The 15,867-nt window shown below is 41.4% G+C and overlaps 1 protein-coding gene across 3 annotated transcripts in view; it reads left to right on the plus strand.

Moving 5' to 3' along the window:
- The first annotated feature begins 3,859 nt into the window (after nt 1-3,859).
- fgf12a (fibroblast growth factor 12a) overlaps nt 3,860-15,867 on the plus strand; it is a 38,446-nt gene continuing 26,438 nt past the window's right edge. The window contains exon 1 of one of the 3 annotated variants that reach the window (XM_056390661.1): nt 3,860-4,063. In XM_056390661.1, the coding sequence (XP_056246636.1) occupies nt 4,045-4,063 (19 nt within the window). In that variant the 5' untranslated portion in view covers nt 3,860-4,044. Of the gene's footprint in view, nt 4,064-12,092; nt 12,538-15,867 lie in introns of those variants that run through there. The other 2 variants (XM_056390660.1, XM_056390662.1) reach the window with 2 other exon arrangements.

Consider the following 15,867-nt stretch of genomic DNA (forward strand, 5'->3'; position numbering starts at 1 on the left):
GTGGTTAAAATATAGCCGATTCACGTTAATTCAAATTCTGACATAATAGATTAGAGTACTTGAATGCACCAGAAGGTCTCAGTGTTACAGCTTGTTTTTTTTTCCAGAGATAGCACTTCACTCCCCTCTAGTGGCGTATTAAAGTATAGAATTGTATGTACAATTATTCAAGTACTGGACTTAGGTACAGTTTTAATTTACTTGTACTTATTTCAGTCATTCTTTCGTTAATTCACACCGGGACACTTAAATAGAGCAGGGATGTCATTAATGTTATTAGTATCACCTGTGTTTTTCCTTCACTGACAAGTCAAACATGCTGTGAGAAAGGCATATTGCTATGAATCACCAATCTGTATAAAGCTGTTTGCAGCAAAATTACATATTAATGCATCAGCGAAAACAATACAATAATTTAATATAATATGTTTTACTTTTTTAAGTACATTTTAAAAGTTTTGTACTTTTATTTGACTAGAATTTAAAGCAGTTTTGTTTTTTATCACTACTTTTACTTCCACCTTAGATCAATTTCTAAATCATATAATAGAATAATAAATTAATGCAAAAGCTTTAGTCATAGAGGAATACAAGAAGATGGAGAGCACTGTAAAACAATATTATTAATTGTATCAAAATTATAGAAATATAATTAATGGCTCCTCTTTTGATTCTCCTTATTAATGAAACATTTGTAAGCATAAAGAAGTTTGTTTTTATGAAAACAAGAGAGAAAGTAATTGACAGTACACTGTAGCTGAGCAATATTAATGGAACTAGATGTTGCTATTGGCATCTGGACAAGTTCCACAATCTTTTCACTGGCCTGCCAGTGACTCCAGAAATAGGTGAAGAAGGTAGAATTTACCATGAGAAGGCTGCACTGCAGTGCCTGCAGAGTAACTAGGGCTCTCCTCCAGTGCAATATCTGCACTTGACTTCCTGGGCTACTTTAGCTGTGGACAATATTGCACCCACAAATGCTGTAATAAAGCTGGGACAAAATAAAAGGAGTAGGAGCTACTGAAGCAGAGGATGCATCCCATGGGGACATTATAACACAATCTCACTCCTGCAAAAAAAAACAAATTATATAGTCATACCCAAAAGTGGGGGTGTTGATGTTTCAGGGCAAAGATACAGTGTACAAAGGAAGGAGAGCAATATGCCTTTGTCACTGTAGGGACCCAAGGACACACTGCCAGGTTAGATGATATCCTATGGGTGCAGGTCTGGGGCAGGGGAGGACAGGGAGGTTTGGGAGATGAGGAGTAGGAGGAGGGAGGGAGAGAGCAGAGGAGGTAAGCGAGGGATGACAGTGATAGGAGCGAGCACAGGACAGATTGAGGTGGGGAGGCCAAAGAAATGAGCAGAGGGAGGGAGGAGAGTAGATAAAAAAAGGGTGAGAATCATAAATATTTGAGTGGCAGCTGGAGTTAAGTCAGGTAAAAGCTGTTTTGGTTAAATAGCTGTACTGTGCTGCAACCCTGCTATGCAACAACACAACCCTCCCATGCACACATTAATCTCTCTCTGAATCTGTAGAGGACTTTGGGTTCCTTTCTGATCAATGCAGCGCATTTTTTCCCAGCAGTGGTGTCCTCTTTCAGGTCCTCTCATCGATTCGCTGTGAACAGACGCCAGCCAGGATTCGCCTGTGTCAGCAACAGGGCTTGCAGGTCCTCGGTCATGTGACAGGAAGTGTGACACCTGAAATCAGAACGACTTGTCATGCATTTAGATCCACGATTCAGCTTCCTGCAACCCCTGCACGTACAGGTAAAGTGAATAATAAAGCAGCTCTGAAGTTCAAATGTTGGATATTTGTGCTGTGATTTGAATCCACAGGCGGACGCATGATGCTGAACGTCATTTGGCCTTGAGGCTTCTATTTCAACCCAAAGGCTAGAAACATCTTATACCAGCAGTACAGTCTTTTTATACCACCAGAGGAAACTCTAGCTGTTAACATAACGTCCCATCAGAGTGCTGACAGAGAGCTTTCTAAGACACTGATCAATGGACCAGTTAGATAATACCACACTGCCACTTGTTTTCTGTTTTTTTTTTTTCCCACCCCGCATAGATTTTGAGTCTCTGTGGCTGGGGTGTGATTGTGGTATTCAGCAGTCAGAAGCTGATTTACACAATCATGCTAAAGTGGACACTGAGTGGGATTTCAGATCACTGCAAAGTCCTGATGTTTCTTTTACCCAAAATACCAGAGGATAGCACATGGCGTGACAGTATCAACCTCTCACTCCTCTAATAGAATAAGAGTAGGCTAAAAGTATAGGCCTATTACGGGAAAAAAAAAAAAAAGGTGTTTTGTTAAGTTGTTTGTTTTTTTTTATTTTGGGGTAAAAAGAATAATTACACGATGAGAGCGGCACTTGAATAAATGTGAGAGTGACACATTCTTATGCACACACTGCACCTCTGCGTGCATATCTGCCCTGGCAGTTCACATCCACATGATTTGGTTACACAACACAAGCAAGTTCCTCAAGAGCTTTTTGCACAAAGCCATTGCACGGGAACAGCCGGCTCATTCTGAATGCACAGTCTTTATACTCTACACAAAGTCTATCAGAATTCTACTGCAGTATAATCAAATAACAGGCAAAAATAACAAGTCAGATGCTCAGGACACAACTATTGATCTGTGAGTCACTCATTAAATATTGATGTCTCTCAGCAAAATATCATCTGCCTTTGCTATAGGTTAAGCAACATGGTACAGTATGTGGTCAGCAGGTGTGTGAGGATGGAGCTCATCGCTGTAGGCTGGAAGTGAAAATGACTTATTGTTAATTTAGCAGAAAATGGTTAAAAGATTACATGAAAAAGTGTAACACTGGCACTGTCACTTGGTCAGTTTGGGATACATAGGAGTACATTATACTGCAAGCATGCTCTCACTGGCCTTACTGGGGCATGCACCTAAGTATTATACATATTAATTCCATTCAAATGGCTCAACAAAACCCTTTCACGTTCTGTTGAACAGATGATCAAATATCGGAATGGCCGTGCAATTTTTATGTCTCAAAAGCCTGGAAAGGAAGGAAATGTAGATGGATTCATTTTTATTTATTCCAATTTCTCAAGTGTTATGCAGAACATTTAGTATGAGCCACTAGTGCATTTTGTTGTAGACCTGACGGTTTGAAAATCTCAAATGTATTCTGCATTGTGGTGTCAGATAAGTCCATGTAGGCTGGGCAAAGTTTGCATGATGGCAAAAACTTAATTCATTCATTCACTTGGATCTATGTGCATTATTATTTTCTCATTGTTATTATTATTTATTTATTTATTTGATCATAATAATTGTTTTAAATTACACTTATGGGCTTTGGTTAACAGAATAAAGGAGTAATGCCACAAATTTGTAACAGAACCTTCCTACAGACTTCTAAAGCCAAACCTAAGTTGAGGAAACTGAGATTTGGCTTGCAGAAAATAGAACATTTTTGTCTGCACAGTCATCAGTATAAACTGTAAGCATGAGGTCTCACTGCCAGTTTGAGAGGAGGTAACTATCCCTTCTGTTTTGCTTCACTGTTTCAGCACAGCAGCGGAAGAACAGCAGCCCCTGACAAAAACTGTACTCCTGTATCAAGACACAATGCACACCCTGCATCCGCTTACCCTTGCAACACACACACATACACACACACACACACACACACACACACACACACACACACACACACACACACACACACACACACACACACACACACACACACAGCCCCACCCCTCCTTCATTCTTTACCTGAGTCCACACTCCACCTTACTCAGAAACTCTTGCAAACAGCAAAGGGTCTCAAGCTGGATCTCACTAAACAGCTCCGCATCCCCCCGCGCGCCACAGCAGGGTCCCAGAAGGAGCTTACTTGAAACAAGCAACTTGCCTCTCCGCTGTCGTTGCCCGGCTGTCCCAGCTGAAGAAGCGAGCGCGCACCACCTCCCAGCGACTTCCCTCTCATCCTATAGCCTACGTCGTCAGTATCTTCAACTTCTGCACCGCAAGGGGACATGGGTGATAAAAACGCCGGTAAGAAACTTCCACGTGCACGCATATGAATAAGTTATGAGCTCATTTTATTTTGATGTTTAGTTGTTGATGTTTTTTTCCTTTGGACGTAGCACGTTGCTTATTTGTGTGTATTCTTTGAGCACACACATACACACACACACACACACACACACACACACACACACACACACACACACACACTGCGGAACACTAAAAGCCCTTCTGTAACTTTGTTGCTGTAGCATGCAGCAGCAGCAGCAGCACAGCAAAGGCAGCAGAGGAGGACTGTACTTTCATAGCATGTGCTAGAAGTTGAGGAGGATGCTTATGATACTGTATATGTGCGATAACCAACCACAGATCAGCACATGCTTCAGTGCTGCAGCGCGAAGCTGCTGCTGCTGTGTCCCGGCTTCACAGCTCAGTCCACCGCCTGGAATAGTTTGCTCTCTCCTTCATATGCACCTTTTCCAGCACGGGGTATAACATAATTAGTCCACATTTATTCGAAAAGCATCTAAATCTCATATGAAACACAACTTGTGTAAATATTAGGCCTGAATTCCACTGTTTTCACCCCCAGTGTTGCGCATGGGAAACGGCTTTAGTCTCCCTGCCAGAGCAGCCCTTTACTCTGTCAGTGCTGTCAGCTGATTCAGACAAAAACTGCTGGCTCTCCACTTCGGTGAGATGAATGTGCTGCTTTTCCCCCCCGTGCAGCGGCGGCGAGGTGGCCTCAACGATCAGCAGCAAGCGTGTTGTTGACAAAGCTGTTCAACTCTGCAAGTGATGGGGCTGTAGAGGCTTGTTATTTAGAGCCATGAGACACAGAGTCTGCTGCATGAAAAACTAGATTCTGCCTCATGGTTTACACACAGCTTAAAATACGGAACTCACTCTAAAACACCATGTGTCTTCTTGCAGTTGTGTTGGCAGTGTTTTTGCAGGGCAGTTTTAAGGAGGCTTGGGGTTAAAGCACAAAACAAGTAGTGCATTCCCTCCGTGTATATATTTGGATAAGGGACAGGGTGCCCTTGATAAAGTAGGGTAACCTTTCTCTCATTGTCACCCTGTCCTGTTTCACCCAGAGTTTACAATAAAGCAAAAATCCAAAAAGTTGTGGCATTTACAGTATATGTCAAGGTACCTGGGCAGGGGGGGGGGGGGGGGGGGGGGGGGGGGGGCTCCTGTTTTGTTTACATTTCACCTACATCGTTTTGGCCTGACTGACCTGACTTTCACCTTTCTTAAACCCACATTGGGATCTGCAGAGTTTATGGCCACATTCATTGATCCCCACTCAACTGAAGTGTACTGTGTGTGAACCACACATATGAAATGCCTTACGCTTCACTGTCATGCATAATGTCTGTCCTCTGTTGTTGATCACACTTCCTGCCACAGCGCAGTGTTGGCATCCTTGTATTGTATTTCAGGAGAGGGGGAGTTTACAGCATCTTTATGATTCGGGTCATCTCACGGGACCTTGTGGGCTCTTTTCTTTCATCTCTGTTCAGCTGAGCTTTTTTTTTTTTTATGCCACGTGTACTTAAACTGTAGAAACATTAGGACAATGATGACAATTCAAATCAGTTGAATCAGTAATAGCTTATACCTGCAATAAAAAGCCAATGCTGGCATGATGCTGTACGGTATATCTATTTGATCTTGTGAGGTATCTTCCCTGACAGTTTGATTGTTTCTGCTCTCTTGCTGCGACTCTGACTCTGGCTCTTGTTTGATGACAGCAAGGCTTGTTCATTTATTTAATATCTATTTCCTGTTTTATTCATCTAGTTTTTAGGTTCATCGTGTAATGCCAGTTTTTTATTGATTATTTAATTGATTAATTGGTAGATCAACTTGATCGGACTTGTCTGTTTAGTTATTTGTCACCATGCACGTTTGACAAAACTAGTTTCCTCTCTTGGGGTTAATAAAGTTTTCTAATCTAATTTAAAGGCAAATGCTCTGGGCTGCAGGTTCAGTCAAACAATTGGTTTATGATAATTTAATTAATTATCATTTTAATGGGGAATATGGGACTATATGCATCATCGATTTACACAGCAAGGGCCTTGTGGAACACATCTGGGGTTACGTAATATTCCAGCATAGGAAAACTGCACACAGTGCACTGCGAGAGGGAGGAATGGTCGAGCCCATTTCTGCTCCGGAGCCCCTCAAGCACGCTAACCCAGCCGTCAGAGACATTTGCTGTAGTATACATTGTGGTTGGTTAAGCATTGACATCTGTTTGAAAAACCCTTCTATCCTGTAAATACACCACAGGTAAAGATAAGGCTGATTTCAGTCAGTGTGTCTGCAGTAGTGGATGTGGTGTTTCTCATTGACCCGGGTGTCACCTGGGTCAAAGAAAGAAAAGCTCTTCACAAAGAAGGACACACACCCGTTTAATACTGCTGCTGATTCATTTTCCACATCCCTGTTCCCCCTCTCACTCCCCTCATCTGTTAAATCCCCTCTTCCTCCGTCATGCACACGACAGCAATCTTAACCTCTCATTCCTTATCCCCCCACGTATTTGCAGTCTTGACTATCGCATATCGCATTTAAAAATCCTTCTTCCCCTCTCTCTTTCTGTCTGTCTTTGTCTTTCTGTCTTTCTCTCACTCTGTCTTTCACAATGTGCTGAAACTGCAGTCTCAGCATTTTGGAGTTGATCTGAAGCTTCAGATTAGATGTTAATTTGTTGTGCTGGTTGTTACTATATCCTGTCACCGCAAAGCAGGAAAAACAGTAGATATTATTAGTGATTTCCACACACATCCCCCATGAAAATACACACAACAATATACATCTAGCATCCCTTCTTGGGCCAAAGCAGGCCCGCTAACAAAAAACAAACACAACCAAATCCTCCTGATCGTACTAGTTGCGTCTTTGATATTGAGATGCTCATATGTTACCTGTGACAAGTATCTTGTTGCTGTGTTGTACTCAGATTGAGTCCCTAACCTCAAAGTTTGCACACTTGCCATTTTGCACGAAATGGCAGCTTCACTTTATGCAGCCATTAACGGTTTTGCAGTGCAACACAGACCTTGCTTTTTGCTTTGCAGAATATGAGAACACTTTTTGGCATTTCAGCAAATGGTAGTTACCATCAGCAGTGACTCAGTCCTGTGGAAAACATGGCATATTTTACTCCCTTCTACTGATTCGAGTCGTTTTCCCCTCTGCATAGGCTGTTGTGGCTGAACATTAAAACCAGTTACTGGTGTAGAATTTAGTGCTACAGATGCCAGTTCAAAAGTTTAAAGGTTTTTAAATGTTTTTGCTCCATCCATCCATCTATCCTGTGAGGGCTGCGTGGGGCTTGAGCCAATCCAAGGTGACACTGGGCGAGAGGCGAGGTATAGGACAGGTCGCCCGTTTATCATACATATATATATATATATATAGTGACAAAAAACAAACATATTCAACGTGTACAAACCCCTGGCCAAACCAAGGTTACAACCAAGAACCTTCTTCTAGTGAGGCAACAGTGCTAACCATTGTACCAACCTTTTTTTTTTTTCCTTTTACATCAACCAATTTACAATACAGTGGTGGTGTTTTGGTTAACTTTGAGCCCATTCCTTGTTTACAATTATTTCAATACAGAATAAAACATGTACATGTTGGCACTTTGGTTGAGATAGACAATGTTCATGTCAAATATGTTGGTGCTAGGCAGTGCAAGTGAAAGGCAGTGAAAAGTCTGAGCTGCATTTAGATTGAAGGGATATGTTATGTTTAATACTGTATGCTTTGTATGATTAAAAAGGCAAGTCAGCCTTAAACTGATGATTATGATTGTTTATGAACATTGTGACGTGAACATTAAACATTGTGAACCTGATTGCCAAGAGTAGTAGACAGTACAAGTATTACATGTTTAGATAACAGGTTCAGGTCAGAATGGTGTGAGGAGAGAAGAGGCGGAGTGACCCTGTTACACAGAGAATGTTTGTATAAAAATGAATGTCTGAAACAAGAAAGTACTGCATGCTGCTTAGACAGGCGAGACGAAAGCAGGGTGGTCCAGAGCTCTGTAAGCAATCTCAAACTTATATGCTTGACTATACTTTTAATAAATTAGACGTGTTGAACCTTATCTGTTGTCCTGCATACTTCATCAAACGAATGCGCGAGTCCTGTTTGGTTATATATGGATCTGGACTCAACAAGATGCAATAACGATAATGTCCTTTGACAAAAAACAGAAGCTGACATGATGTTAACTGTGATCGATGATCTATCACAAGCATGTTTCAAGACTACAAGTCCATTTTTAATTTTTTGATTATACAGAAAGAATTTGAAACGACCAGTGGCCACATACTAGATGGGAAAAACACATTAAAAGATGGAATGGAGAATTATGTAAGCAATAATTAAAAGTCTGTGAAATTTGGTAAAAGACTCACTAGATAGTATAAAGAATTTAATGGTGTACAGTAAACAATGTAATATTTCTAAAACTGAAATTAAGACCCAAATATTTGATGTCACTGTGAACCAGTCTGCATAACATGACTCTCATAGGCCAGGTTTGTGGGACACAGCTGGGGTTACATAATTTTCCAGCATAGGAAAACTGCACACAGCCAAGGTTTTAACTGAACAAGTGGCTTTTTCATATGTTTTGTAGAGATCTGTTTGTCTCATCCTGCGTGCCCCACTGTGGGCAGCTCTGCTGTGAACACTTACTAATAACTGACTCATCCTAACAGTAATTAAACTTTTGGATTAGTTTGTTAACATTATATGCTGTACTTAAATTTTACCTTTTAAATTTAACGTTAGAGGAAACATTTTTCCACTGTGTAGGAAAAACTCTCAGTGCTGTACTGTACATACTGTGCATCGTATGTCTGCCTGTTTTGATACTGTACTAAAATGAGTGCAATATCAGCTCTATGAATTTTAATGGCTTCTCTCTAGATATGTTGTGCACTGTTTTGTACAAACTTCTGTGTCATGACCTTTGATCAATGCTCTGCTGTACAGCATGAATTTCTAGTAGAGAAGCCATGACAGCATTTGTTGGGCTGAGTAGATTGAGGTTAAATAATCTTGAAATACAGCAGTTCTCCTTCCTACTGCAGAAACAAACAACTGAAACCTTTATTTGAGAAATAAATAAATCAAATTGCAACCTTAAACTAAAAGCACTCAACTTCTTTTTCTTTCAAATAAAATCATGTGGAAGAAAAGGAAATCTAGATATCATTTACTTTTATAATTAGTGCCACGGGTGCTCAGCTCCGAGGCACTCCTCTACAGCTAGAATAGCTGACTCAGTGGAAATCAGACAAATAAACGTAGCATTCTGTAATATTTAGCGCAGACCAATATCTTTATCCGAAGCCCACCTGGCTTTATGTTAACTTTGGGTGCTGGTCTTTTCTACACATGTAATTGTGTTTTTCTGTCTTCAGTGTGATTGTGAAACACTTTGTTTGAAGAAACATTTACTTTAGGGAATTGACAACAGATATTGGCTGCATACACAAAAAACGTGCTGCACCTAAACACCGGAACGTTTGGCTAAAACAAGTTAAAACCAGTAAACATTTTTGATGGGTGTAACATGGCAAAATAGAGCTAAACTATAGTATCTTTTGGTCATAGATATGTCTAGTAAATTTTTGGTCCAGCTAGATTTTATTGTGTTTTAGTTCCCCCCTGTACCCTTTGTGCTATACTACTCTTTTCTTCTCCTTTTCTTCTTCTATTCTCTCTGCCTGGCTCTCCCTGCATATAGTGGCGATTGGCTCTGCAGTAGGACAGTACAGTATAGCTGAATATACAGCACCATCACCATATCTGTGACTCTGGGTTTAATGCCAGCTCCCCTCCCACCACCCATCCTCTCTTTACTCCTCTCTGACCTTTCTTATTTGCATGGATGCTGTTGTTGAAGCATTTTGCTGACCTGAAACGTCCTTTTTATGTACATTGTATACATTAGGCTATACATAGTGAGGGCATGTTTTCAAGGCAGTTGATGCCATATGATTTGTTGTTCTTGTGGTGCAAGGTTATGTGAGTGCAAGATAGAGAGGGATGTTTGAATAAATAATTATATGAGATTAAAAAAACTCCTTAAATGCATCGGTGTGTAAACTGATTTCTGCAGTAAAGGTTGTGCAGGATGTCTTTACACAGCCTCAAGAACAATAATGTCTTTGCACATGACAAAACCAAACATTTGTGTTTTGTCTTGAGTGAATCTGAATACTTTAAAGACTAGAGATGATTCGATTAGAGATCAGAGATGAAGATTTCCACTTTTTCTCTCTTCCTCTCTCTGTTACATGGTCAAATCTCAGCCTTTTTCCAGCTTATTTCAAACTGGGTCCTTTGTGTTATGGCACCCCCTAGAGTAAAATGTTGCACAGTGTCTTACCTTTTAGTCTTGCAACTCAGGACAGTGCTAGTCATCCTGGGCCAAAATGCATAAATGAGATCTTGAATTTTGGCTTTTGATTCCGGATTTGTTATTAAATATGATATTTAGAACACATTGAAAGATAATTACATGTTAAATAACTTGTGATTAGTGCAATTTTCTTACTCATCTCTAGTCAGTTTTGAGTTGCTATCAATGGTGGCCCTTAATTGTCTAATTTAGTTTAGCACAACACATTTGACTGTAATAAATGTTGCTTGTGAAACTCCAACAGTTCCTAGCCCTGTCCTAAAACGTGATGAGCTTTTCTGTAAACAAAACAAAATTGAAAGGGCAGCTAAGGTTGTGAGATCTAGCTGACGTGTGACTTTCAGGAGGAAATGAAGTAAATATAGCACAGATCTTCAAGTGGCATCCCTCCTTAGATAAAAGTGCTGTTGTTGTGAAACTGTTTTCAGTCTTGTTTAATGTTGTTGTTGTTCTTCGTCTTACTGTCCTGCATGTTTGACATTTTGTGTTTCCTTGCTTTTATTATGAAGCATGTTTTTTATTTTTATTTTGAAAAGTGCTATTCGTATTCTTTACAAACTTGATTATTTACTTACTCAGAGGCATCTGAAGTGTACAGTCATAGCAAAGTACTTTTTCTGTAGCACATAGAAGACATATGACACACAATGCCTTGGATTTTATTCTATTGTTACTTAATCAACAACTCAATAATATAAAGTTAGCTGCACTTTAACCAACTACAAAAATAGGCCTAACTTAACTAACCTTTTTCATACTTATACTTATTACTAATTCTGATAATAATTGGCACTTAAAATGAAGTAACACTTTCAATGCAGGACTTTTACTTGTAACGGAGTATTTCGACAGTGTGTTTTTTCTGCTTAATTAAGGGATCTGAATACTTCCTCCATCACTGACAGTCAACTAGGCCAACATATCACTGTCAACAAGTGACGGGACAAAATCCTGATCAACCTTATTCACTTAAACTAATCATACATAATCATGTGACTTTTTTTTTTTTTTACATGCAAGTCAGTTCACGTGCGCTGGCGTTTATGTATGCACTTAGGAAGCTGCAATTTAGGTTTTATTTCCTGTTCTCATCTTGTGTCGAGCGCACAGCTGCCGAGGTGACCCCTGTTGACACCTAGCCTTTGCTTTCATAGCACAGTGACTGAGCCATAAACTTTCTGGTAGGATCACGCATTGAGAAGACGCCGTTGTCCTTAAAGCGGTGGGCTGCAGCTGACGTAGGCTCTGCGTTGTCCGCTTGTTCCCGGTGGATCTGGAGGGAGAGGGAAAAAAATGGAGAGGGGGGGGGGGGCGAAAAAACTATTGGCTCTTGTGTTCCAACATCTGTGCAGCCAGCGTCGGATCGTGCAGCCCTTAATTGTGTCGCCTCAACTGTCAGCTCCGCATTACCTCACTCGTGGCCGGCCTGCCACTTACCCCTGCAGTTCAACTTTGGCGTGCATGCTCTCTCCCTCTCCCTCTCTCTCTGTCTCTCTCTCTCTGCTCTTCCCCTCTCCTTTCCTGCTATTACGTCCGCTGCTGGTAAAGACGCGGAGACTAAGGGGGGCGGGGGGAAGGGGGGGGGGTGTACAATTAAGAGCACATTGTAACGTCCTTGCGTTGCCAGCCGTGGCGGAAGAGGAGTGTTTGCCGTGAACGCGAATGACCGACGGTGGACAAGAAGAGGATAAACAGAGAGAGACAGGGCTAGAGAAAGAGAGAGAGAGAGAGGGAGAGAGAGAGAGAAGCGGGGGAATCACTCAAGATGCCGCGTTTTAGCGTAATTTGTCCTGCAGACTGTGCCCTTCCGGCGTTTTGAGGGCTGCTGTGAGCCTGTAGAGAGAGAGAGGCTGGCTGGCTGGCTACGCTATGCTGCCTGACCCTGCTGTGTTGTGATAGCGTTGTCCGATTGTTTGGATTGAGGAAGGCTCCCACCAACCCAAATCAATGAGGATTCTGAGGCCATTCCTTCAGAAAGGAGCGCATATGCTGCAGTGTTTCTGTGGACAACGATCGAAGTCGACCACTATCACCAACGGTGAGAGACAAAACATAGCACCATAGCCTTATAGCTACCTTTGGCTTTGCATGCTTTCTCTCTTGAGTGATGAAAAAAAAGAAAGGGGGGAGATATACAGAAGGAGGGGGGGGGGGGGGGTGGGGGTGGTGGGGGGTGAGTGGCTTCATTGGTCACTCGAGTGTGTGAGTAACATCTTCCGAGTCTGCAGTGGAGAGAGCCTCTCCTTGTGCTCCTCGAATCTGTCCCGAGTTCTGTGTGCAGTCCTCGGCTGCCGCGGATATAGCTGCTGGCAGTCAGCGTCAAGCCGCACTACTCCGGAGAGCAGAGCAAAGGAGAGGGCTCCAGATACTTTACCAGACCGAGCTATATTTGCAGACGAGCGTGTTCCAGTGCTGCATGTGAAGCGGGCCAAAAAATGGACAATGCAGGGATCAAGTCATTAAACTTCAGGGGCCTGGAGACGAGGCAGCCTTGTTTTAGGGCCCCAAAACAAGCAGAGCGGTTCAGCACCACGGATAGCGCAATAGCAGAAGTACACCAGAGCAAAAAGCTCCAAAACTTTTCATGTCATGATTTCACTAATTGTATTTCTATGAAACCTCATTTGAACCCTGATTTGATGACAGTTTGTCCATGGAGCCATACCTGACAGCACAGAGTTAAATCTCAATGTAAAACCACCTAACAGTCTACTCTCCTTCTGGATAACTGTGATTGGAAATCAGTTGAAACAGGAATAGTCTCTCCTCATTACGTCTCTAGGACCCCAGGAAGTCCCCAAACTCCACTTTGGCATGAACCGCATTAATGCATGCTGTGATCCAGGCACAGCGTAGAGGTAGCTATATTTTCAGGGAAACTGCGTTTTCCCCTCACCTGTAAATGAAACAGTACTTTTAGAAGCGACTCACTTTGCAATTTGTCCTCTACAAAACATGCTACTCCTGGTAATGTGAAGTCTCAACGACACACTTTGCATGTGCACCCAGACACTCAACAGTGTTTGGCAATAAGCCCAAGAAGCCTGCCATGTCCTCTCGTCATGTTTCAGCAATCCACTGCATTGCTGATGTTCACTCATAACATAACTACATCCCCTGACACATAAAAAAAACCAAAAAACATGCCCCAGTATTTCCAGAATGAGACAGAATGCTGTTTTACTGGGAGACAAATGCAACACCTTTCTCCTGCCTCGTCCTGTCACTTGCAGTACGTAGGATCTCCGGTAGCTTCAGTTGGAGCAGCTCTCAAATTCAGGGCAGACAATTAGAAACTCCATTAAGCACAGTTGATTCCTCTGAGGTAGTTGGACCAAAAGCAGCACGCACACTGGGATCTGTAGGACTCGGATGTAAAACACTATGAGTCCTTATCCTGCATCTCTGCTCACTGTTAGATGAACCTTGTGACCTCAATCAGAACTTTATGAGTCAGCTCATTTGTGTTGACACAGAAGGATGCAAAACATGAATGCGTCCATGTAGTTGAAGCCGTTTCGATGTGAAGCTGTCGGGTGAAGACTTTGTAGTTTGTTTCATGTTTACCAGCTCGCTACTGAATTTGCAAGTTTAATCTTTTTCTATTTGACTCTCTGTTTTTGAATTGTTGAGGTTCTGCTTTGTTGCTCTTCCGAGACTATAACATGTCATTTCAAAATAGCCCTTACCCTTGTTGCTCTGTTTATATGGCAGCACATTCTCCATAACTGAGCATATTTCACACACACACTCTCAGTAAATCACTGGTCAAACAAAGAGGGGACCACACACTTGACATTCTTGAAGAAGGAGCCAAAACCATGGCTCCCCGTATGTGGTGGTCTCAGTGCATCATTCACTGCTCCAGTATACTGTACAGGATCATGTAAAGCAGGAGGAGTAAGAAGTATTATGCTGTGCACATTCAGGCACGACGCCAAAATTACCTCAGAGGGATTTTTCAGTGAAAGATGTTTCTGAGTAGGCTTAAATGTTTGCACCTGCTCTCCTTTGTAGTGTCAAGTTTGCACCTGGCTTTGCCTTCATTGAAGTTAACTACAGTAGTCGGGCTGTCTGGATTGCAGGGCACCTGTATGGTGGGTGGCATAGTAGAGAAACAACCGGTGGTGAAACCTCGTCCTCATGAGTGGTTTATACCCATTTCTTGTAATGGCGCCGGAAAGCTTTATAGTTGTCATTCTGTCAGTTTCATGTGACTGTTTGAATGATAGAAATGATAGAAATCAGATTTAATTTAAATAACTTTTGGGGCCACTTTTCATTTCCTATAATGTGACTATGTTTTGTAAAATAAGCTTTGACACATGCAGTAAAAGCTGTTGTCCTTCTAGACTCATCTGTGGCACTTAGAATAAAACATCCAAAGCTCACAAAGTTTTGGCTTATTGTCAAACACAGTTTGTTTTAATATGGCTGAACTTAAATTAAGTCGTTGTTGGTTTAATCAGCAGTTGGTTAACATTATTGCATTTTATGCTTATAGCAAGAGCAATACTAAGATTAGTAGCTGAAATTGCTGCTAGTAAATGTTGAAAATGATCTTTTTTGCAATTCAGGGATCTTGTCTTTGCCTTACACTTGCTGTGCTAAATGTAATTGTTTTATTCATTCATACAACTTGAATTTTATAGATAGATAGATAGATTCTTCATTGTCATTGCATTGAAAACACAACGAATTTAAGTTTGGCACGAATCCTCTTGGCAGCATATGTTGAAATAAATAAAGACTAAAATCAATAAAATATATAGATATATATAGTAAAATAAAACATGCATATAACACTAACAATATAACTATAACTATAAACTATGCATTAGTATATACCTACTGCACTGTTAATAGTAAGCTATGTTAGTAAAAGTGTAGTGATGAGTATTATGGGTCTCAGCATCGCCCTCACATTTCTCACATTTCTGCTCTTTACTTCCTGTGGAGTTGGCAGGCCAGTTTAGCAGACATTACACGGTGCAAACTAGTTCCAGCTATTGTGAGTCAACAAATCCGTGCGGTATTTCAAGGACACACTCAAGTGTCGAACTTCAGATTACACAAACATCCACTAGTTTCTCTATGAACACCTGCAGTGAATTATTTTCTCCACAGGGGGGCAGCAGGTGTAAAGAAATTACACTCCTCAACAACAAGTTACTCCTGTGGTGGTGGCACCAAAGGAAGAGCCGCAGGGACACCAGGGCTTTCGGTTTATGTCTGTCAGTTTTCAGAGAGGTTTAGTAGCTACTGGTTCTACTTTCAAAGATTAAAAAGCTGGAACACAGGAACTAGTGCAGTCTGATAAAACACACCAACTGTATATTCAACACACGTTTGCTTCATTTTTACACAT

This window comes from Seriola aureovittata, chromosome 12, assembly GCF_021018895.1.
Source record: "Seriola aureovittata isolate HTS-2021-v1 ecotype China chromosome 12, ASM2101889v1, whole genome shotgun sequence".
Taxonomy (NCBI): Eukaryota; Metazoa; Chordata; class Actinopteri; order Carangiformes; family Carangidae; genus Seriola; species Seriola aureovittata.